At 42.4% G+C, this 23,349-nt stretch overlaps 1 protein-coding gene and 1 pseudogene across 1 annotated transcript in view; one reads left to right on the top strand and one right to left on the bottom strand.

The window, feature by feature from the left end:
* PRDM2 (PR domain containing 2, with ZNF domain) overlaps positions 1 to 23,349 on the top strand; it is a 148,751-nt gene that overhangs the window by 8,007 nt on the left and 117,395 nt on the right. Inside the window, exon 3 of the mRNA XM_006866370.1 lies at positions 21,585 to 21,737. Within this exon, the coding sequence (XP_006866432.1) occupies positions 21,585 to 21,737 (153 nt within the window). The remainder of the gene's footprint in view (positions 1 to 21,584; positions 21,738 to 23,349) is intronic.
* LOC102839853 lies at positions 841 to 3,674 on the bottom strand (annotated as a pseudogene).

Below are 23,349 nucleotides of genomic sequence, written 5' to 3'. Positions count from 1 at the left end.
CTTCCATCTTCTCTTGATGTTTTCTTTTTGACATATATATACATACATACATATCCCCATGCGATAACCGTTGATCTGTGAACCACAAGGTCTGTGGTTTAAGCTTGCCAGCTGCTCTGCAGGAGAAAGATGAGACTTTCTGCTTCTGTGAAGATTTAAAGCAGGGATGGGCAACGTCTGGCCCGTGGGCTATATAAAGCCCTCAAAATCATTTAGTCTGGCCTTGCCAAGGCAACCACAGTTCCAGCCATTATGTTGTTGTTTTTTGTTAGATGCTGTCAAGTTGGTACCAGCTCATAGTGAGCTTATGCACAATAGAATGAAACACTGCCCTGTCTTGCACCAACCTCACAGTCGTTGCTACACTTGACCCCATTGCTGCTGCCACTATGCCAATCCATTTAGTTGGAGGTCTTCATCTTTTTTGCTGACCCTTCACTTTACCAAACATGTCTTTCTCCAGAGACTGGTCCCTCCTGACTTTATGTTCGTAGTATGAGAGATGAATGAAGTCTTGCCATCCTGGCTTTTAAGGAGCATTCTGGCTTACTTCTTCCAACACAGATTTGGTTATTCCTTTGGTGGTCCATGGTATTTCAGTATTCTTCTGCAATACCACAACGCAAATGTATCAGTTCCTCTGTGGCCTTCCTAATTCATTGTCCACCTTTCACATGCATATGAGGCTGTTGAAAATACCATGGTTTGGATCAGGTGCACCTTAGTCCTTAAACTGACATCTTTGCTCTTGAAAATTTACAAAGAGGTCTTTTGTAGCAGATTTTTTTTTTTTTGATACATGTGTTTTATTGAGCATCTTAATGTGGGGGCAGGCAGGACCTATGAACAGGGCAGGGCAGCAATGACAGCCTCAGTGAAGTCATGGTGGATGGCATAACCACCCATGTCAGAGGTTCGAACCTGTGGGGGAGAACTGTTGTCAAATCTGTGGCCTGTAGGCCCCATCCCTAAGAAACCCACCACCCAATAGTTCCCTAAGCCAGAACCATGACATCCTAGGCTTGGCTTAGAAGGGTGATTATGGTCTGCTGTGTAGAGGTAAGGCTCTGGTCCAATGTACAGAAGGGATGTATAGGTGTATGGTCCTCATGAGATTGGAAGGAATAAAGGGTTCTAGCCCCCATGGGGGGTGCAAGTGGCCAATGATGGACTCGTTGAAGTCAGATGTGGTGCTGTAGCCGCCCATGTCTTGAGTCCGAACCTTGCCAACTTTGGTCACCCTCTTCACCACAACTGCATTTATGGTGGAGTGGTACTCAAGATTGAGATGCTTCAGTTTGTTGGAGGCTGAAAGCATGGCTGTGGGGTTGGCTGTATTCCTGCCCACTGCCTGGGCAAATGGATGCCTGGCACCCATTTCAAAGACTGCATATTCTGCACTGTAGCTCTCCCCAGGAAGCAGGCCAGCAGCCAGATTGTCAGTAATGTTCCCACACAGATTGGGCATCACAAGCCCATCAAACTGCTGGTAAGGGTTCTGCAGTAGCTGCCTGCAGCAGTTGTCTGAGACCATTGTCTCAAACTTGATTTTGGGATACAGCTCAGCCACTTCCCTACAGCACTGCAGCAACAACCCACCCCCAAGTTTCATGATGTTGGCTGTTTACACAGCTGTGACCTTGGCCCGTCCCTTCTTGGTGGCATAGTCAAAGGCAAACTTTGCAGTCCACTGAGACTTGGTTCAAGTGACAATCTTCACCCACTCAATCACACCTTTTGAATTCTCATGATCTAGAGAACTGTACTCCCCTTCCATCTGCTTCCAATGATCACCAGGTCTAGATTGTTATGTCGGGTCTTACAGCCAGGAAGTGACTTCACATGGACAACGTTTGCAAACAAATCCAACTTACACCTCAGCCTCATGTCGTAGGAGGCTAGTACCCCTTATACTTCATCCACGTATGAATTTTTCCAGTGATGGTCACCTGGTTGTCCTTCATGGAAATCTGCACTTGCTCCAGCTTCTCCTCAGATGTTATATTCTGCACCTTACTCAGGTGGTGCTCCTGGAACTCTACCGGGACAGCAGCTGCCTTGAACACCTCCTTGATGGCATGCATCAGCTCAGGACCCATGCCGTCACTGGGAAGGCGCCCTCCACTCTCACGTCCTTGGCCTGGTTTTGTGCGGCGGCCCGAGATGTGGCCAAGGTGCACAGGCCCCTCTATACTCCAGGGTTTGGGGCGGCAACTAGCGCTCGGGTCAGCCAGCGGACACTGCTTATGCAGCCATGATGTGCTTGTGTAGCAGATATGCTGAATATAGTACGTTGTTTAATTTCTTGACTGCTGCTTCCATTAAGTGTTGATGGTTGATCCGAGCAAAATGAAGTCTTTGACAACTTCCAGCTTTTTTACATTTATCATGATGTTATTTGTTGGTTCAGTGGTGAGGATTTTTGTCTTCACATTGAGGTGCAACCCACACTGAATGTCATTACATTTTGTTGTTGTTGTTATGTGCTGTGGAGTCGGTTCAGACTCATAGCGAGCCTGAACAGGGTTTCTGAGGCTGTAAATCTTTACGGGAGCAGAAAGCCTCATCATTCTCCCGTGGAGCAGCTGGTAGTTTCAAACTGCTGACCTTGCGGTTTGCAGCCCGATTCATAACCACTACGCTACCAGAGCTCCTTTGAGTTAATAAAATGTTTGATCAAATATAGCAGGTTAATTTTTCAGTTGCTAATTTTGTATTGTCTGAGAATAGTGTTATATATTTTTGCAGTAAAAAGGTTTCCCACACTTGATTTAATGCCTCAGAAATCCTATACTGGGTTGCTATGAATCAGTACTGACGAAATGACACTTAAAAGCAACAACAAATCTATAGATACATATAACATATAGGAGTCCTGGTGTGGTGCTGTGGGTTAATGCGCAGGACTGCAAAGTTTAAATGCAGAGTTGGCAGTTCAAGCTCACCAATGCTCCTTGGAAACCCCGTACAGGATTGCTACGGGTCAGGACCTGCTTGATGACCTGTAACAACAACAATAATATATAAAAATATGAGTAGGTGCATGTGGCAAACTATTAGAATCATGAATTATAGTGTAAATATTTCTTATAAAGGTCTTAAGTTGTTAAGTGCCATTCATTCAGTTCCAACTGATAATGACCCTGATAGAGTTTCCAAGGAGTGACTGGTGGGTTTGAACCGCTGAGCTGGTGGTTAGCAGTCCAGTGTTTTTCCTATAGTGCTACACCTGGACTCTTCTCATGAACACAAAAATCTAGATACTTAGTATATTCTCATTAATTCCTTTTATTCTTGGCCCTATCCTCAGACTTGAATCAAAATGCTTCTCATTAAGTGTAACCGAAACTGCTTTATAATCAAAACCTCATTTTGGTTTGTGTTCTTCCATCAAAGCCCCTTAAAACCAGCTTGCCTTTTCTCAGCTGGGTTTATGCCCTAGCTAGACCTCCATTTAAGACCTAATCTAAGAATGTTGAACTTTTCTGGAGTCCTTGACTAGCTCACCTAGTCTTAAGCCTGCTCTCTAAGCTTTCACTGAATGCAATCTGCTAAATAAATGACAGGAGAAAACTTAATGGCCCGTCCTCAGTCCTCAGGGTGAATGCACAGTGCCAGCAGGGCCTCAGGAGGGGAGCACTCTTTGGTGTTGGGCTACTCAGAACTTACGTCATACTTCTCTTGACTGTCTCCATTCCCTCTGAGCAATCTGCAGTATTGTAAAACTGCTCTGGTGCAATCTTTTCAGTGCACTTCTGTGGGGCTCAAATTACTTCTAATGAGCAGAACTTCTGAATTGTTTGAGAATTATTTTAAATAAAAAGTCTGTTTTGGATTATCGAAGTAATACATGCTCACTGGAAACAAAAACAAAGCAAAGCAAAGGAAGTGGAAAACTGTAAAGAAAGTAAAAATGGTCTTAATTTCTTCTCTCGGTGTAAACCAGTGTTAGCATTTTGGTGAATGTTCTTTTCACCCAGCTTCACTGCCACTTTATGTTTCTCTTTCCTCCCACACTGTTGGCCATTGAAAGAGTTTTAATCTTTTCATGGTTGTAAACATTTCTCACTACATATACAAAATCCGACGTACAAATGTAATTGCTGGCTTGTTTGATTATCCTAAGAAATTATTGGAAGTCTGATTGTGTCCTCAAACAGTTGAGCACATTTTAACCTTTGATACATCTTGCTAATAAGCAAGTCCTCCCTAAGGATCGTCCCAGTTTACTTAACCCGCAGAAGGAAGTGTGTTTGAGGGGGCTTCCAAAAACTGGCGGAAAATGGAATGAAAAGATAATGAAGTTTTCCATGAACTTTTTGAAGCCCTCTAGTATTTCTTCTGTCCTTTTAAAGCTTGAGTTAATCTTTTTAGTAGGTGCTGGTGGTGGTTTTTATTCATCTGGATGAAAGCACAGACGATTTATTGATGCTGTTTACATTTCACTCATACAGGCAAAAAATACATTTTGAGTCAGGCTGATGAGGTGAGGGAAGAAGTAGAACTGCATATCAATTAACATTCCTAGAGAGATGACCTGTCACTGAGAAGCCTGTAATGTAATGTTTAAAAGAAGTGAAAACAAATGATTTGTAGGTGATAATAGTGGCCGTGGTCGTTTTTTACTTCTAATTTCAAGGAATTTCTAAGTTAAATTTGCAGTCTGGGAGAAAACTGGGAGAGGTGAGCACAGTCAGCTGACCCTGTAGACCCTTTATTCAGAAAGCACTGGTCAGCTCTCACCACCCCTTTCTGCTTTTGGAGCCCGGCATCCAAGGAGTGTCAGAGGACAAGAAAAGGCCTGGATCCTCACGTTCCATGGCCAAAGCCCCTAGGCTGATTCACCTTGCCACCTATGCTTTGTGGTCTTCCAGCTAAGAATGGTTTTACATTTTTAAGTGATTAGAGACCAAAAGAATCAAGAGACTAATATCTAATTTGTGACATGCACAAGTTTTATAAAATTTAAAATTTTGTGTTCAGAAACAAAATGATATTGGAGCACACCTGTGTGTCCTCATCCATTTATTATCTCTGGCTGCTTTTGCCGTAAATGAACAGTGTGTGAGTAACTGCAGTAGAGACTGTATGACTTGTAATACCTAGAACACCTGCTGTGTGGAGCTTGACTGGGAAGGTTCGCCACGCCCTGCTCTCTTCCTGTGGAGACGGGGAACAGTGGAAGGGAAAGTGATGCTTATGTTTGCTTTACTGAGTGGTTTTAGGTTTACTGAGAAACTGGAAGGTTAATAGCCAGATCCAGATTTTGGTACATAAAAATGGGATGGCTGTTTCTTGGTTATATATAATATAAAGTTTGGGGCCGATTGTGTTGTTCTTCTCTATATACTTCAGCACAAATGAGGATTTTGAAATACAGAGAAATACGTGATCTTCCTAAACAGCTACTAACCAAAAAGTTGTTAGCTCAAATCCACCCCAAGGCACCTTAGAAGAAAGTCCTGGTGATTGGCCTCTGAAAGATTATCGCTGTTGATGGAACACATCTCTTCTCTGACATACACGGCTAACGACGAGTTGGTATTGACTTGACAGCAACTGTTTTTTTACTGGTTCCCAAACAATTAATTTAGACTCAGATTGCTGGCTTGACCTTTCAGAATAATTCTGTTTGGGAGACTGTTTCTTCACTCGTTCATTCTCCATGCGTTGTGCTTTTACATGTGCTGACACTGCCCCAAGTTCTAGAACACTGAGCTTGGCATAGGATTTTTGTGGTATTGTAGTCGATTCTGGCAGTACCTTATGGGGATTGTTGTTTTAAGGAAAGCCCCTGTTGTTAGAAATCAGCAAGTTAGGACCTCAGAGAAATAAAAAAAGAAAAGAAGCCTCGTGTGGTATGGATGATCTAAGGCCACTGACTTGGGAGCTGGGGTCTCCTGCAAATTGTCTGTCTCCTGTAATGTGTCAGCACTCCAGGTGACCTTTGGTGGAGGAGGGAGTCCCAAGCACTGCCGAAGGAAATGGCTTCATTTCTGTACATCTGACTTTGGCCAAAGAGACCAAGGCTCCCAGCAGCATGTCAGTCCTACAACGTGAGGAGGCGACGACAGTTTCCTGTCTGTGTACCTCGTTTACTTTGGTATAGGAGAAAAGGAGAGAAGGCTACGTTTGCATCCAGGCTCAGACTCTTAGTGGCACCACGTTATTCTGATAACTTTACCAATCATTCCTAAGTTTCCTTATTTCTAAAAGAGGCTTAGTAATATTTCATAGGGTTCTTCTTGTTGTTAAGTGCCATCAAGTCAGTTCGGACTCATGGTGACCCTAAGGAGGGTTTTCGAGGAGGCTGGTGGGTTTGAACTGCCAGCCTTGTGGTTAGCAGTCCAATGCTTATACTATAGTGCTACAGTGATCAAAATCAAGTAATGCTGCCTGGTTCAAAAAGACTGGCATATAGATTGGTTCATGAACACCCAGTTAGCATGTGGCAGTATTTCTCTTTGGGATCATGTAGTTGTGAAGTGCTGTCCAGTCGGTTCTGACTCATAGCAACCCTATTAAGGGTTTACCAAGGAATTGTGGTACTGTGTGTTAATGTACCAGACAGCAAAGCCGTTTGAACTGCAAGGTTGCTGGTTCAAGCTCACTAGCTGCTCCTCAGAAATCCTATACAGGGTCGCTATGGGTCGGAACTGACTCAGTGGCACTTCACAACAACAACAAGGAACATCTGGTAGTTAGTAGTCTAGTGTGTATCCTAAAGCATCATTGGGATCAAGTTAGCTGAGTATTTATTGGTCATTATATAAATTTGCATGGAAGTACTGGGTTTGAGCTTGGGTAGGAGTTTTGCCTTAATTTGTCTTTGTCTGAAACTTCTTCTCCAGTGTCTTTCTACTTCTCTAGCCTAACAGTTTGTGGCATTTTTGAGATTTAGTGATTCATAATTACAGTAATTATGGAGTCCTGGCGTGGCGCTGTGGGTTAATGCACCAGACTGCAAAGCCATTTGAACTGCAAGGCTGGTGGTTCAAACTCACCAGATGCTCCTCGGAAACCCTATACAGGGTCGTTATGAGTCAGAAATGACTCAATGGCACTTAAGAACAACAACAATTATAGTAAGCAGCATTCTAACACATTTTACATTTATGTTCTCTGCATCAATCGTTGAAGCTAATTTTGATTGGAAAACAAGATTTGACTTAGTAAAATAGAAATTATATAAAAACAAAGTTTTACCCCAATTCCTAATTATAAAGTTAAAATCTGAATAAAAATGAGAAAGCAACATTTAAAAAATTCATGGTCATTAAAACTTTGGTATACATACAAAGTATTATATGTGCCAAATATTGTCATATTAAAGGACTCTGTGGACAAAATATTAAATGATGCAGACAGCATCAAAAGAAGATGGAAAGGGACTTCCGGTAAGATGGCAGACTAGGCAGACACAAAGATCTGGGAGACCAAATGAAACCCTCATAGAGGACAATCCTGGAACCCAGAGCTTCAGAGAGGAAGTTGGAGAAGCAGGTTGAATACCTACTGGGAGGAGAAGCTGAGCAGGGTGGCGAAAGGAGACTGGTGAATGGACTGCTGGCTGGACACAGCACAGCCATCTTGAACTTTTGTGAGCAACTTTTGAGACAGACAGATGGTGGCCTGACGGTGAAGATTCATCTAGGCGACAGAAAAGGTAGGATTTCTTCTAGCTCCACACTCCTCTAGGTAACAGAGGTGAGATTGAACCCTACCCCCAGCGTAGACCTTGCTCTCCTGGAGGTCAGATCCACTGGGCCACCTTAGCACCTGAATTCAGGTGGGTTCTGACAGAACCCACAGAGCCTGCAGGTCAGAATCAGACTAGCAGGAACCTTCATAATCAGCCACCCTCCCTGCCCCAGCTGCCCTGTGGTTCTGACAGACACTGAAACTAGCAACCTGAAGGGTTCCATGAACTACTTCTGGAGTGGGTGCCCTGAACATAGACAACACCTAGGCCTGTAGGGACTCCGTCTGGGTGGGAACTCAGCTGTCACATTCTCCTGCACCCACCTTCTGTGTTCCTTGGACAGCAGGAGCCCCCTAGAGTTGTCTCCTCTTTGGGTCTACCAGCTGTACTGTTTTTTTGTTCATTTTTTGTCTTCAGTTGTTGTTTTTGTTTGTGTGTTCTTTGTCCTCCTTCTTCCTCTCGCTACCTTCCCTTGATTGATTGATTGATTTATTTTTGACGTTTTTATTGTGAATTGAGTTAAAGTTTACAGGGCAGATCATCAGTTTTACATTAAACAAATCATATACTTTATTTCATTACAATGGTTATAATCCCCTCCACGTACCATCAGTTAACAGTATTTCTCTCTATTCATTTTAGCTCTTTTTTTTTTTTCCAAAAAAAAAACCACTCAGGCATATATAATAATTTTACACCACCAAAGGGTACATTCTGCAAGTCTGCCTCCTGGCCGCCAGCACTCAGTTCCTCTCTTTCCATGAATTTAGAGTCCACAGTTGCTCCCTCTTTCCATGTCCCTATCATTGTCTCCATCTCTGGCATCACTGCTTCTCTGGATAAAGTCCCGCATTCCGCTTTTGTTCCTCTCCCTTGATGGCCCTAGGGTCCTCTGTTTCTGGACTGTAAGATGAACTGCTCCCCCAATTGTGTTACAAAACATCTACCTTTATAGTTGTGACAGTCGCAATTAATCATGATAACAATTACTCACTATTGAATCATGAGAGTCTTATCCCCATCTCTTTTTACCAGACCCATCTAGACAAGATGAAAACTATTCAGTGGGGACTCTCTTCCCTCACACACTCTTAAACTAAACTCCCTTTTGAAACCTTGTAAGCCACTTACTTTGAGCCTTTATCACCCCCTCATTTTAGGTAGCCAATGTCTAAGTTGCTCATACTTATCTACCGTGTATACAGAGGGGATAGCATTGATACTTGATGTGAAGACTCCTTCCTTCTCTGTTGGTATTTTGAGCTACCACATCTATGAGTATAGGTCAAGTTCATCAAATTGTAGCAATATACTCCCCGTTTCCTTGATCAAAAATTGTTTTTTTCTCTTCCTCTAGTTGAGTTCTGATTATCAAGCCATTGAGGCTAGGTCAAATGGGTACTGTCTGAAAATTTGGGTGTTCTTGTGTGTCTCCCCTCATTTCATATCCATCGGATGCTTCACTCTCAACTCTAGCCCTCTGTGGCTATGTCCTTCTCTATGGGCTCAGGAGTCTCCATACTTCAGACCAGCTAGCACTTCTCTGGCTCATCTCCAGATCAATGGGAATCTGTGGAACATGGTTGAACTCAGCCCATTTCTTCATTGCTGCTTTTCCCCCTATTACACTCATCAGTAGACCAATGTGGTTGCCAGCAGGCTTACATGCCTGTTTGTATGTTCCCTTTGAGTTTCAGTCTTAGAGCCTTCCCTTACTTTTTATCCTTCCTATCTCTGCTTTTGTTTTTTCTTCTTTTCTTCTGTTTCTCATTTCTACCCTCTTATTTTTCGACTCTATTTTCTTTTTCTTTTTCTTTTCATCTCCCCTGATTTTTACTTGTTTTTCTCTTCCTTTTATTTTCTCTCTTATTTTTCTCATTTCTTATTCCTCATTTCTCTTGTTAGTTATTATAGTCTTTTTTCCCCCTTGTTGTGTGTTACTTCTTTTTTCTTGTTTTTTATATTCTGTTTTTGCTGTTGTTTGCTTGTCTGTTTGTTTTGTTTTCCTGTGTATGTTTCTTCTTGCCTCACTCAGCAGGAGACAGCAATTGTGCCCATACAGCTCAGCCACAGCTCTGCCCTCACAACTTGACTCACTGATCAAGAGCCAAAAAGCAGCTCCTATACTACCTGATCAGTGATAGACAGCAGCCCTCAGAAGCCCAAGCCCACCCTAAACTGAACTGTATGAATGGAAATGCATTCTCTAGTCACACCACCAGGAGATAGTTGGTGAGAGCCTAAGATCACACCAACATATGATCGTCAATTAAATATAAATATAATGGCACAGAGATAAGATTTTTACTCACACGACAAAACTTGGAAGAAATGACGAATGAGAGTGACTCAAACAATTGGCCAACATTCAGAGCCAGAAAACGTTTTACAGGGAGAGAAGGTCATGGAACTACCTGAGAAAGGATTTTAAAGAATGATACTTGGGTACTTGCAACGAATTGACAGATTTACGAAAACAAGGAGAAACAGAGAAAAGACTACAACAATTTATGAAAACACTACAAGAACAAACAGACAAAGTAAATGCAAATTTTGAAACAATATAAAACCTGCAAACAGAAATCCAGAAGATGAATACTAAAACCTCAGAAATGGTCAGTACACTAAAAGGGCAAAGCAGTAGATTGCATCAATGGAAGCTCGAATTAGTGAGCTTGAAGATGATATTCCTCTCAATGCTAATAGGTTAGAAAAACAATCTGAAAAAGAATGAAGAAAAATCGCAAGAGAACATGAGATTTGTGTGGGATACCATGAAGTCACGTTTTTCATCAAAGAATCCAGCTTCGCAATTATTTGTTCAGCATACAGACTGAATAAGTATGATAAAAGGATACAACCCTGGTACACACCTTTCTTTATTTTAAAAAATTCAGCATCTCCTCGTTTTGTCCTATTGGTTGTCTCTTTGTGTATGTATAGGCTTCTCATAAGCACAGTTAAATGTTCTGGAATGCCGATTCTTCACAATGTTATCCATAGTTTGTCATAGTCCACAGAGTTGAACGCCTTTGCTTTCAATAAAATACAAGTAAACATCTTTCTGGGGTTCTTGACTTTCAGCAGAAGATTTACTTGTATGTTTATTAATGATCTTGTTCAATGGTTTTTTAATTCCTCTGAGTCACTTGTCTTTGCAACAGACACAAATATGGATCTCTTCCAGTAGGTTGGCCAGGTAGTTATTTTCCAAATTTCTTGCCATAGATGAGTAACCAACTCCAGTGCAGCATTAGTTTGTTGAAAAAAATGTCTGTTTCTACTCTGTCAGTTCCTGGGGCCTTGTTCTTTGCCATTGCCTTCAGTTCAGTTTAGACATCTTTTGTTACCATCAGTTCTCAATCATATGCTACCTGGGATCTCATATCAATAAGAAAGCAAGACAGAAACTCTGGCTGCTATAGATGATGTAGACAGACCCAAAAGATAATGCATAGCTCTTTCCCCCATGGCGTGTATCTTCCTTGAATACAGCCTTCGGTACGGATTACATCTTAATGTAAAGAAAATGAAAATCGTCACCACTGGACCAATAAACAACATTCTTATCAATGGAGTAAAGATTGAAATTGTCAAGGACTTCATTCTTCTTGGCTCAACTATCAACACTCATGGTAGCAGCAGTCAAGAGATCAGACGAAGTATTACATTAGGCAAATGTGCTGCACAAGACCTTTTGTTAAAGTGTTGAAGAGCAAAGATGTCAGCTTGAGGACTAAGGTGCGCCTGACCCAAGCCGTAGTATTTTCAGTAACCTCATATGCATGCGAAAGCTAAACAGCGAAGAAGGATGACTGTAGAAGAATTGATGCATTTGAGTTTTGGTGTTGGAGAAGAGTATTGAAAGTACCATGGGCTGCCCAAAGAACCAATAAATCTGTTTTAGAAGAAGTGCATCCAGAGTGCTCCCTGGAGGCCAAGATGGCCAAACTTAATGTCTCATACTTCGGACATATTGTCAGGAGGGACCAATTATTGGAGATGGATATCATGTGGAGGGTCAGAGAAAAAGAGTAAGACCCCAAACAAGATGGATTGGCCAAGTGGCAGCATCAATGCACTCAAGCGAGGCAACAGCAGTGAGGTTGGCCCACTTAAGCTGTGCATAAGGTCGCTATGGTTCGGTACCGACTCGATGGCACCTAATAACAACAACAACTACAGGTGTGTTTGTATACTTCTACATTTCGATTGAGTTCTAGGTGGTGGTGTCATGTATGGTAATCTCAGGTTGTTGTGTTTACCAACTTTTCTAGTCCGAAATTGATCAAAATAAGTAGCAACCAACGTAACTGCACTTAGCAACAAGCAATAACAAATTCCTCCAAAGTAATTATACTATTAACTACCTTTAGTATTTTTGGTAAAGTTGGTCTGGTTATTATAAATTCCTTTAATTTCTAGTTATCTGAAAATGTCCATTTTTTTCCTGTCATATTTGAGGGACAACTTTGCTGGGTATATGATTCTTGCTTGATGTTTTTTTTTTCCTTTCAGAGTTTTAAATAAGTCATCCCGTTGCCTTCTTGCTGCATGGGTTCTGCTGAGAAATCAGAACTTACTCTTATTGGTTCTCCTTTGTGGGTACCCTTCTTTTTCCCCAGCCGCTGTCAGGATTCTTTCCTTGACATTGATTTTGGAAAGTTTGATTATGATATGTCTTGGTAATTTTGTTTTGTGGTCTGTCCTATTTGGAGTTAGTTCAGCTTCTAAATAGCTGTCTTCTTGTCTTTCATTATATTAGGGAAGTTTTCTTTTAGGAACTCTTTGACAATTTTCTCTGTGCTTTTCATTGTCTCTTCCTGTTCTGGAATTCCAGTTAACCTGCAAGTTACTACTTTTCATGGTTGAAAAAAATGTGGCACCAACCATTTCTCCCCTAACCCTCTCTATTCAGCTGGGTTTGATCATCTGTTGCAATGTCCACACAAAACTCAGAGACAGTTCTCCAAGTTAAGGGTATATTAGGGAAGTTAACAGGGTACAGCGCTCAGTGCACCTGTGTTGTTTCAGTCAACTGCTGATAAATGTCCACAGGACATACCACGTGACCATAAACTTCAGCCTAAAGGCCCTCAACTCTAGCTGCATGCTTTAGCAAACCTATTTTCCCCATTTTACAAGCAAGCTTCCCATACAATATCACTCAGCTTTAGTTGCTCTGTGAACTGAGATGCCTTCTGCTCTGTCTCATGCTTGGTTTTTTGTTCAGCTCCTTTGCTACTCCTCTGCTATGACATCTTTCTGTCCCTGGGTCGGGGAGGTTCAATGCACAGAGATCTTGGGGATCCTAAGGACATGTTCCACTCTTGGCTCTTCTTTAATAGTAGTGAGATCATGCCCCCTCTTGCTTCTGAGATGGCTTTTTATACCCATGCTAGAGATACAAGTTTTTACAATTGCAATGATGTCTGCTAACATCCACAGCTGTGTTCTGTTAACCTGTCAGTATCTTCTCCCAACTTCTCTTACTCAGACCAGCAGGGCAGAAACATTGATGGGTGGGAGTTTCAGACTATGGCTAGCAGAAACATAACTCATGGCATCACAGTAGTATTTCACATAAATTTTTGGCTTGCTTCTGATTTTTTCATTATTTTTTAAGATTGTTCTAGCGTACTAGTATTGAGAGGTTTATCTTCATTGTTGCTAATTTGGACTTTCTTTGATTCACATCTACTCCTTTGCCCTTTCAGTGTATTGTCTAGTCTGATATCTTAGCATTCGTTTTCTGGATTTCTATTTGCAGGTTTTGTTTGTTTCAAAATTTGCATCGTGTGTTTTTTATTATAGTGTTTTCCTAAATTTCTCTAATGTTTTTTCAGCGTACTCCTTGCTTTCCTCCGTCTTTGTCAGTTCACTGAAGATGTCTAAGTCCATTTTCAGGTAGTTCATTACCTGTTCTTAGAAATGTTTTCTGGTTCTATGTCTTGGTCATTTTTTGAAACTTCTCTGTCTCTCTCTCTCTCTTGTCTCTTGTCTTGGAGACATGGTGGTGGTGGTGTGTTAGTATTTGACTGGTGTTTGTATATTGTTGTGTTCCTGTTGTTGTTGTTAGGCGCCGTCAAGTCAGTATCGACCCATAGCGACCTTATGCACAGCAGAATGAAACACTGCCCGATCCTGAGCCAACCTCACAACTGTTGCCAGGCTTGAGTGCATCGATGTTGCCACCTGGCCAATCCATCTCATTGGGGGTCTTCCTGTTTTTCTCTGACCCTCCGTCCTACCAAACATGATATCCTTTTCCAATAACTGGTCCCTCCTGACAATATGTCTGAAGTATGAGACATTAAGTTTGGCCATCTTGGTCTCCAAGGAGCACTCTGACTGCGCTTCTTCCAACACAGATCTGTTTGTTCTTTTGCAGCCCACGGCACTTTCAATATTCTCCTCCAATACCATAACTCGAATGTGTCAATTCTAAACTGTCTCCTAATGGGTGTGATTAGAAAATGGAACCATGTACCCCATTGTCTGTTGGCTCTTTGTGTGCTCAGTATAGGGTGGCTTTGGCTGGTGTTGGCTGTTGTGTATCATTGAGGGGTGTTGTAGGAGTTTGCATCGGTGGAGCTGCTGAGGGTAGGGTTGTGGCTGAGCTATATGGGTGTGATTGCTGTCTCCCAATGGGTGGGGTAAGAGGAGAAAACCCACACAGGAAAACAAAATGGAACAAGCAAACAGTAGTGAAAACAGAATAAAAGACAGAAAAGAAACAAAAACAGGCAGCAGCAGCAAATAAATACATAAATAAATAAAAATAACTAAAAAGTGATAAAAGGGACAGGAAAATAGAGTTGTAAAATAAAAATAAGAGAATAAAAGGAAGAGAAAAACAATATAAAACAGATGAAAAGAGGAAGAGACTAGAGAGTAGTAAAGAAAAATCAAGAGGAAAAAACAGAAGTATGAGAAGAGGGTGAACATGAGAAATAAGAGAAAATGAAAGTGGAGATAGGATAAAGGTCAAGGAAGGGAAAGAGAGGAGGAAGAGGAAAAAACAAAAACAATGAAACAATGAAAGGAAAAGTAAGAAGAAAACAAAAACAGGGCAGTTGTTAGTCCCAGAGAGGAGATAACTCTGGAGAGCTCCTGGTGGCCTTGTGAGCAGGGATGTGACTGCTGAGTTCCTTCCCTCGATGGGGTCCCTATAGGCCTAGGTGTTGTCCATGTTTAGTGCACCCTGGTAGCGTAGTGGTTACGAATTGGGCTGCGAACCTTAAGGTCAGCGGTTTGAAACTACCAGCCGTTCCGCGGGAGAAAGATAAGGCTTTCTACTCCCGTAAAGATTTATACCCTCGGAAACCCTGTACAGGGTCGCTAATGGGTCGGAACTGACTCGACGGCACTTAACAACAACAACTCTGGAAGTAGTTTGAGGAGGCCCTTCAGGTTGCTGGTTTCAGTGTCTGTCAGAACCACAGGGCAGCTGGGGGCAGGGTGGCTGATTGTGAAGGTTCCTGTTAGTCCAATTCTGACCTGCAGGTCCGGTAGGTTCTTTAAATGTGGAGCAGAGCCTGCTGGAATCCAGGTGCCAAGGTGGCACAGTGGACATCTGTCGTACTCTGGCTCAAACTGCGTGTCTCAGAACTCCTGGAAGGTAGGGTCTACACTGGAGGTAGATGCCAGTGGGGTCAGCTTCACTCACCTCTGTTACCCAGGGAAATGTGGGGACTAAGAAGGAATCCCGCCTTTTCCGTCACTCATGTGACTCTGCACCACCAGGCCGCCATCTGTCTCTCTCAGTACTGCTTTCAAAAGTTTGAAGTGGCCGCATCGGGTCTGGCAGGCAGTCTGGGCACCAGTCATTCTCCTTTTATTTGCTGTCCCTGTTCCCCTTCTCCTCCCAGTATGTATTCAGTTTAATTCTCTACCTTTCTTCTGAAGCTCAGGGTTGGGTTGCTGGAATGCCCTCTGTGTCTATTTCATTTGGTCTCCTGTACTTTTGTTGCCAAGTATCTGTGTAGTGTGTTGGCCTAGTCTGCCTTCTTTCTGGAGGTCCAGAGGCTGTAAATCTTTACGGGAGTAGAAGGCCTCATCTTTCTCCCATGGAGCGGCTCGTAGAGTTGAACTGCTGACCTTGTGGTTAGCAGTCTAACTTGTAACCCAGTATGTTACCAGGTCTCCTTAGTCATTATACAACGGTGCTTTTTAGTGTCTGCTTAGTATCCCATTGCTGGAGAAAGATGAGGCTTTCATGTCCTCCCGTCCTGGAACTCTTAGGGAGTAGTTCTACTATGTCCTTTAATGTCACTGCTAGTCAGAATTGACTCTAGGGGAGTAGGTTTTCTTTGGTGGTGTTCCATTCTATTGATGAACCACAGTTTACTGAGCTAATTTTATTTAGTTTTCCATTTAGCAATGAATTGGAAACAATGTGTAATAAACCATACTGCTGTGAACATCTTGGTACATACATCTTGATGTTATTGTCTAATTACCATAGCAGATTAATTTCTATAGGGATTTTTGCTGGTTAAAGCCCTGTGTTTACATTATTTATTTATTTTTACTTGTTGTTGTTGTTATGTGCCGTTGAGTCAGTTCTGACCCATAGCGACCCAGTAGAGGGGTTACTGAGGAGCGACCATGAGTTTGAACCACTGACCTTGCAGATCAAACCAACTTTGATGTCCAGTGCATTAACCCACAGCACCACACCAGGACTCCTATTTTTATTTGTTGTTGTCGACTGCTATGAGTCGGTTTGACTCAGAGTGACCCTGTATAGGGATTCCGAGGAGTGGCTGGTGAGCTTGAACCACAGACCTTGTGGTTCAAACTGATCTTGCTGTCCAGCGAATTAACCCACAGTGCCACACTGGGACTACTACCAATTTGGTTGTGTGCTGTAGAGTAGGTCCCAACTTGTTGTTAGGTGCCATCGAGTCGGTACTGACTCAGCGATTCTATGCAGAACAGAATGTAACACTGCCCGATCCTGGGCCAACTTCACAATTGTTGCTACACTTGAGCCCACTGATGCTGCCACTTTGTCAATTCATCTCATTGGAGGTCTTCCTTTTTTTCTCTGACCCTCCACCTTACCAAACATGATATCCTTCTCCAGCGACTGGCCCCTCCTGACAATATGTTCAAAGTGTGAGAGACCAACTTTGGCCATCCTGGCCTCCAAGGAGCATTATGGCTGCACTTCTTCCAACACAGATCTGTTTGTTCTTTTGGCAGCCCATGGCACTTTTATTATTCTCCTCCAACACTGTAACTCAAAAGTATCAGTTCTTCCATGGTCTTCCTTAGTCACTGTCCAGCTTTCGCATGTATATGAGGTTATTGAAAATATCATGGCTTGGGTTAGGTGCACCTTAGTCCTCAAACTGACATCTTTGCTCTTCAACACTTTAAAAAGTTCCTGTGCAGCAGATTTGCCTAATGCAGTACGTTGTTTGATTTCTTAATTGCTGCTTCTGCGAGTGTTGATAGTTGATCTAAGAAGAATGAAGTCCTTGACAACTTCAATATTTTCTCAGTTGATAACAGTGTTGTTTATTGGTCCAGCGGTGAGTGAGGGTTTTTGTTTTCTTTACATTGAAATGTAATCCACACCGAAGGCTATGGTCTTTGATCTTAATCAGTAAGTATTTTAAGCCCTCCCAATTTCAGCAAGGTTGTATCATCTGCATATCCCAGGTTGTTAATGAGTCTTCCTCCAATCCTGATGCCATGTTTTTCTTCATATAAGCCAACTTCTCGGATTATTTGCTCATCATAGAGGTTGAATAAGTATGGTAAAAGAATACAACCTTGTCGCACACCTTTCTTAATTTTAAACCATTCAGTGTTCCCATGTTCTGTTCGAGCAGCAACATCTAGGTCCAGGTACAGATTGCTCATGAGCACAGTTAAGTGTTCCGGAATACTCATACTTCGCAGTGTTGTCCGTAGCTCGTCATGATCCACACAATCAAAAGCCTTCGAGTAGTCAATAACTCATAGCGACCCTGTGTAGGGTTTCCAAAGCTGTAAATCTTTATGGGAACAGAAAGCCTCATCTTTCTCCCACAGGAACAATAGTAATTTTGAACTGCTAATCGTGAGGTTAGCAGCCTGACTTGTAACCACTACTGAATTCTTAGTATGGCGCTGTAAACATTGGACTTCTAACCAGAGGTTGGTGGTTCAAACCTACTAGCTGTTCCTCAGAAACCCTGTAAAGGGTCATTATGAGTAGTAGAAATGGAATGGAAACATAAGGATCGATATCCTAGGCATTTGTGAGCTGAAATGACTGGTATTGCCCATTTTGAATCTGACAGTCAAACACATAGTTTACTATGCCAGGAATGACAAGCTGAGTAGCAATGTTGTCACATTCATCATTAAAAAGAACGTATCTGTCTTGAGTTACAATGCTGTCTGTGATAGGATAATATCCATCTACAAGGAAGACCGTCTAATGCCACTATTATTCAGATTTGCTCACCAACCACTAAAGCCAGTGATGATGAAATTGAAGAATTCTACCAACTTCTCTAGTCTGAAGTTGATCAAAATGAGTAGCAACCAACTTACATTTAGCGAGAAGCAACAGCAAATTCCATCCAAAGTAATTATACTATTTATTATCTGATTGAATCTCTCAGCTGGTCAATGAGAGTAAGTTAAGGGTTTCTGCTCCTATGAAGATTTACAGCTTTGGAAATCCTGTACAGGGTCGCTATGAGTCAGAACCGAATGACAGCACATGATAGCAGAAGTTCTCTGATTGGGGTATATGGGAAATGTGTATTTTCTTGCACCTTTTTCAACCCTGATTACTAATTTTTTTCCCTAAAAAAAAAAAATTCAGTTTGTTAGATAAAAATTATTTTAATTATTTTTGATTGTCATCTTTTCCTATAAAAGCTTATTATTTTAAAGCAATGTGTCACACACCCATCAATATAACTTAGAAGAAGTCTTAGTTCAGTTTGAAATGAAACCAGGGAGGTGTGAAGAAAAGAAACCACGTGATTGGAACCTTGACCCTTTGCTAAGGTGTGTGTTGACCTGGAGAGCCAGCTTGCTCAGACATAGCCCATAGTGTGGATCAGAGGCAGGCAGCAGGCTCTTCACCTCTGTGGGCATGCCTGGCACCGTGTCTGTCTGGTCTGCATTCCCATCCGACTCTGTAGCTGTGCCCCTATGCCGGTGGGAAGTGAGTAAGACTGCAATCGCTCCTGTCTGCAAAAGTAAGACATTCTATCCCTGAGCCCAGTGACAGATAATTTGTGAGGTGGCTGACCGAGAAAATTCTCGAGTATGTTAGATTGTTGTTGCTAAGTGCTGTCGAGTTGGTTCCGAATCATAGCAACCCTGTATAGGATTTCCAAGGAGCAGCTGGTGAGTTTGAACAGCCGACCTTTTGGTGTTGGGAATGACTTGAAAGAGTTTAACAACAACAACAACATAAGGCACAGCAGAACTGCTCTTTAGGGTTTCTAAGACTCTCTCTTTCTCCTGCAGAAAAGCTGGTGGATTTGAACCGCTAACTTTGCAGCCCAAATGCTTAACCCATTGTGTCACCAGGGCTACGTGATGTGTATGATAGTGAAGTATATTTTCCTTGGTGCTTATTGATTAGATAACGTATATTCAAGCACCGTCTGGGAGGTGTCTGTCACAGTGTTGTTAGTTGCTGTCAGGTCATTTCAGACTCCTAGTGGTTCCATGTGCTACATACTAGAATGGTCCCATAGGGGTTTCTTGGCTGTAATTTGAAATAGGTTGCCAGACCTGTTTTCCATGGGTGGTTCAAACCACCTATCTTTATTTTAGTACTCAAGCACAAACCTGTTTTGCCCATGATGGTAGTCATACATTTGTACATGATGATCTCCTTCCATTCATTGCGTGTTACATGTTGTGTTCCATACTGTGTGACACTATGCCATGCACTGGTTCAAGGTATGGGAGGAGGTGCAGTGAATGGAAAGGTCAAAAGTCAGTTACTACTTGGAAGCAGGGAGATGTGGAGGACGGACAACAACTACAGAAAATAGGTGATGCTGTACATTAGAAGAGCACAGAGCTATGAAGAAAAAGAAGGCCGGTGTGGGGGAATGCTGCTGCCGAGACAAGGGCTTGCAGCTGTAACTAGGGTGGTCAGGAACGCATGGCTGATGAGCAGATGTCAGGCAGATCTGGGATTAACTTAAGGTCCATCTGTACTGCTTACTACCTACGTGATTTGGGGAAAGTTATTTAACTTTTGAACTTCCGTTTTTACATGTTGAAAGACAGATAATAATAAACTCTGTTTAGGGTTAGAAGGATACTGCGTAAAACGTGTGTAGGGCTATAGGATAAACCACTGGGCCTCCTGGGCAATTTGAACCACTTAGTCGGCTGTTCAAACTCACCAATCGCTCCTCGGAATCGACTCAGTGGCACCTAACAACAACAACAACATTATGCCTGACTTTAACTCCCAAAGAGGAGAAAGGATTGCTAGCTAGTGCCTAGGAACATGGAAGTTGTGCACGGGCAGTCACCTGCCCAGAAGTCCCCTGTCAGCGGGGAATGGGAGCATAGTTCCTGAAGAAGACTTGCCGTCAAGAAAGCTGTTTGATGTGGGCAGGAGAGAAGAGGCAATGAAGGAGACTAGACTTGGTTCTGTGTTTGTGGAAGAACTAGACATCTAAACTGTTTCCTTTGTTCTCAGAAACTAGGAAAAGGATCGATTCCATCAGCAGGGCCCCTCACCAGTTGATTCTGTAGTTCTGTTTTAGGGCCCAATCAAATGTTTTACACTCTAGTTTTGGGGAAATGGACATAGCTATGCAAACCACAAGGTTGGCAGGTCAAATGCACCAACTGCTCCTTGGAAACCCTATTCAGGGTTGTTATACGTTGGAGTTGACTCAGTGGCACTTAACAACAACAACAAATGCAAAAATCAATCATTGCTGACTAGGTTGTTAGAGTCCTGCTGGGGCACTAGAATAAGCACTAGGCCACAAGATCAGTTTGAATTTCAAGGTCAGCGGTTCAAAGTCAACAGTCGTTCCTTGGAAACCCTCTACAGGGTTGCTGTGAGTTGGAACTGACCCCATGGCACTTAACAAAACAACAACAAATAGCTTTTTACAGGATGAAAAATGGATCAGAGCTGTCAGCATCTGGGAGGAAGAGCGACTGAGTGTGGTGGCCCGGGGAAGCTTTTTCACAAGAGCAGATTTGATCTGCTTCTATAAGTTGGGTTGAGTGAGGGCTGTTTTTTCCTCCTTCATAGGGCACTGCTATTTCCCAGAACATATTCCGTAGCACCTTGCTTCCTGAGGAATGCTCTCGATCAAGTTTTAAGGGTCAACTCAGTTTACAAAAGCACTTCCCTCTACTCCGCCATGTGTAGATGTTTCAGAGGCTCAGTGCTTTCGAACTCTGCAGTCAGAACCTATGTACTGTATAGTCCTGTAGGCTTAGGCCCCAGGACTCAGCTTCTAGAACAACCCATAAAGCTCATGGAAATTGGGTGCTGCAAAACTGTGCTGTGAACCGTATTTTTCTCTTTAAGTTGCACGTTAGGGAATATATTTGTCATTTGTTTTTGTGTGGATATTTGCAAAGCATTTGAAAATCATTAATCACTTTAATTATAGCTCTTTACATTAGGGGGAAATTACTCCAGTAAACTCAAATGGAAAAGAATAAGAATTACATAGCTTTGGACCTCAGCTTTCATCTGGATTGGTTTTTTTTTTTTTTTTCTCTGTTGCTGATTTTTATTGTTTTGATAAAATGCTTTATAGACTTTGAGCATATGATGAACAGTGTTAAGTCATCAGAGTTAAGAATGGAAACATTTTGAAGCTGCTTCCTCTGGTTTTAATGGCAGTCTGGTTTTCCCCCACGCCCCTAGGTATATTACCCCAATTTGGGATGGATGTGCATCGATGCCACTGATCCAGAGAAGGGGAACTGGCTGCGATATGTGAACTGGGCTTGCTCAGGAGAAGAACAAAATTTATTTCCACTGGAAATCAACAGGGCCATTTATTACAAGACTTTAAAGGTAACAGTGTGAGAATTCATCTACGCTTAGTTACCTCGCATGCATTTTGAAAATGCTCTGCATAAATGGGCTTGACCGACAGTAACAGCTTTGCAGACCTTGAAAGGGGTATATTTAACGGGATTTAGCTCAAGCATTTACACACCCAAGGTTCTGTGTTCTAAATATATGGTTGCCACTGCTCCGTGTCTGTTAGTGAACCAGAGCATGAAGATGGTGTTAAGTAATTACAGACTGCATCTTTGTAGACACTGATGAGTTAAACCATGGCAGCCACTTCCCTCCTCCTCCGATACAGAAGCTAGGAGCTCCCTGAATGGCAGGTTTATCCAACTCTCAGAAGCTCGCAGTGGTGATGGGTCCACATTAAGCGGAAAGAAACTCTTAGTCCTCACTGTACATGTTGCCTTGCGTTAGCTAGTCTTTTCCTCAGATTGTCTTCAGAATAGAGATGAAACAGCAGATTTCTTCCTTCTACCAAACTTTTATTTGGAGACATTCAGTTGAGGGGATAAAAAGATGAAGAAGGTCACTTTTCAGGGCTTGTGGGGATAGTCACAGGTCACTGAGCACATTCAGGGAAGTGAGTATTAGGGGAACAGTGAGTTCTGCTGCTTTTCTTTGGCACGCAAGTTCACGCCTGACCACTTGGTTCTCCAGATAGCAAACCTGCCCTCGTCATGCGCACCAGAGTTCTATGAGCTGAACTCGCAAGCTGTCAAGGCAGGTCCTCTGCTTTGTGGGATAGATGAATTTGCCAGAATTGTTGTGAGGCAAATTTGTCATATTCACGGTCTTTCTTTTAAATGTCAGACAGCCCATGAGAAAATTTTCTTCACAGCATTGAATATTTTTAATGAGCAAGCATTTCAGATAGCAGATCGCTTTGCTGCGTGCCGAGAATCCCTAGTCGAGTAGGTGTGGGACTTAGGACATTCAGTCCATACTGGCCTATTTAACTTTCTTTGTAGTAAGAGGGGAAAAGATTTCAAGGAAAGATGGAATTAGAAGATAATGGAATTTTTCCATGAACTTTTTGAAGCTCTCATATTTTCACTGTCTTTTTAGCTCATTGCCCTTTACTTCATATATACCCACTTTCTTGCTGCCAACTCTTGTAGTAATAAGTGTTTTGTGGTACTTGCTCACTTAAAATGTTTACAGCCCTGTTTCCTATTTTCTCTTGGCTGGGCCATGCTTTTTCACTAGGTATTACTGTCCAATTTTGTTAACACTTAAAATTGGAAATTTGATTCCAGAATTCATTCTTTTTCTCATGTTTATTTAAAGGGAGAGATACATCAGGTTGGATCAGTGAGGGGGGCTACTGGTGGAGATGTAATACCTCTGGGGGAGGAATACAAGCCACTCCAGGTAGAGAAAATCCCCAGGGAGAACGAGCCCAGGGACAGATTAGGATGCATTCGAGTGACTTCGAGCTGAAATATGTTTCTGATAGCAGATTTTCAGGAGCATAGAGAAGCAAGATAGAGTAATGGTTGTCAGAAAGAACCCTGCAGCCAGACTCCCAGGATTGAACCCGGGCTTGTGTGTGACCTTAGGCAAGTTTACCTGCCTACTGCAAGCTTATTTTGTGACTTTACTGCCTGTG

The sequence above is a fragment of the Chrysochloris asiatica genome, unplaced genomic scaffold (assembly GCF_000296735.1).
Source record: "Chrysochloris asiatica unplaced genomic scaffold, ChrAsi1.0 scaffold00090, whole genome shotgun sequence".
In the NCBI taxonomy this organism is placed as follows: domain Eukaryota; kingdom Metazoa; phylum Chordata; class Mammalia; order Afrosoricida; family Chrysochloridae; genus Chrysochloris; species Chrysochloris asiatica.
Note: the sequence above shows the minus strand (reverse complement) of the source record. Positions and strands in the feature narration are given on the sequence as shown.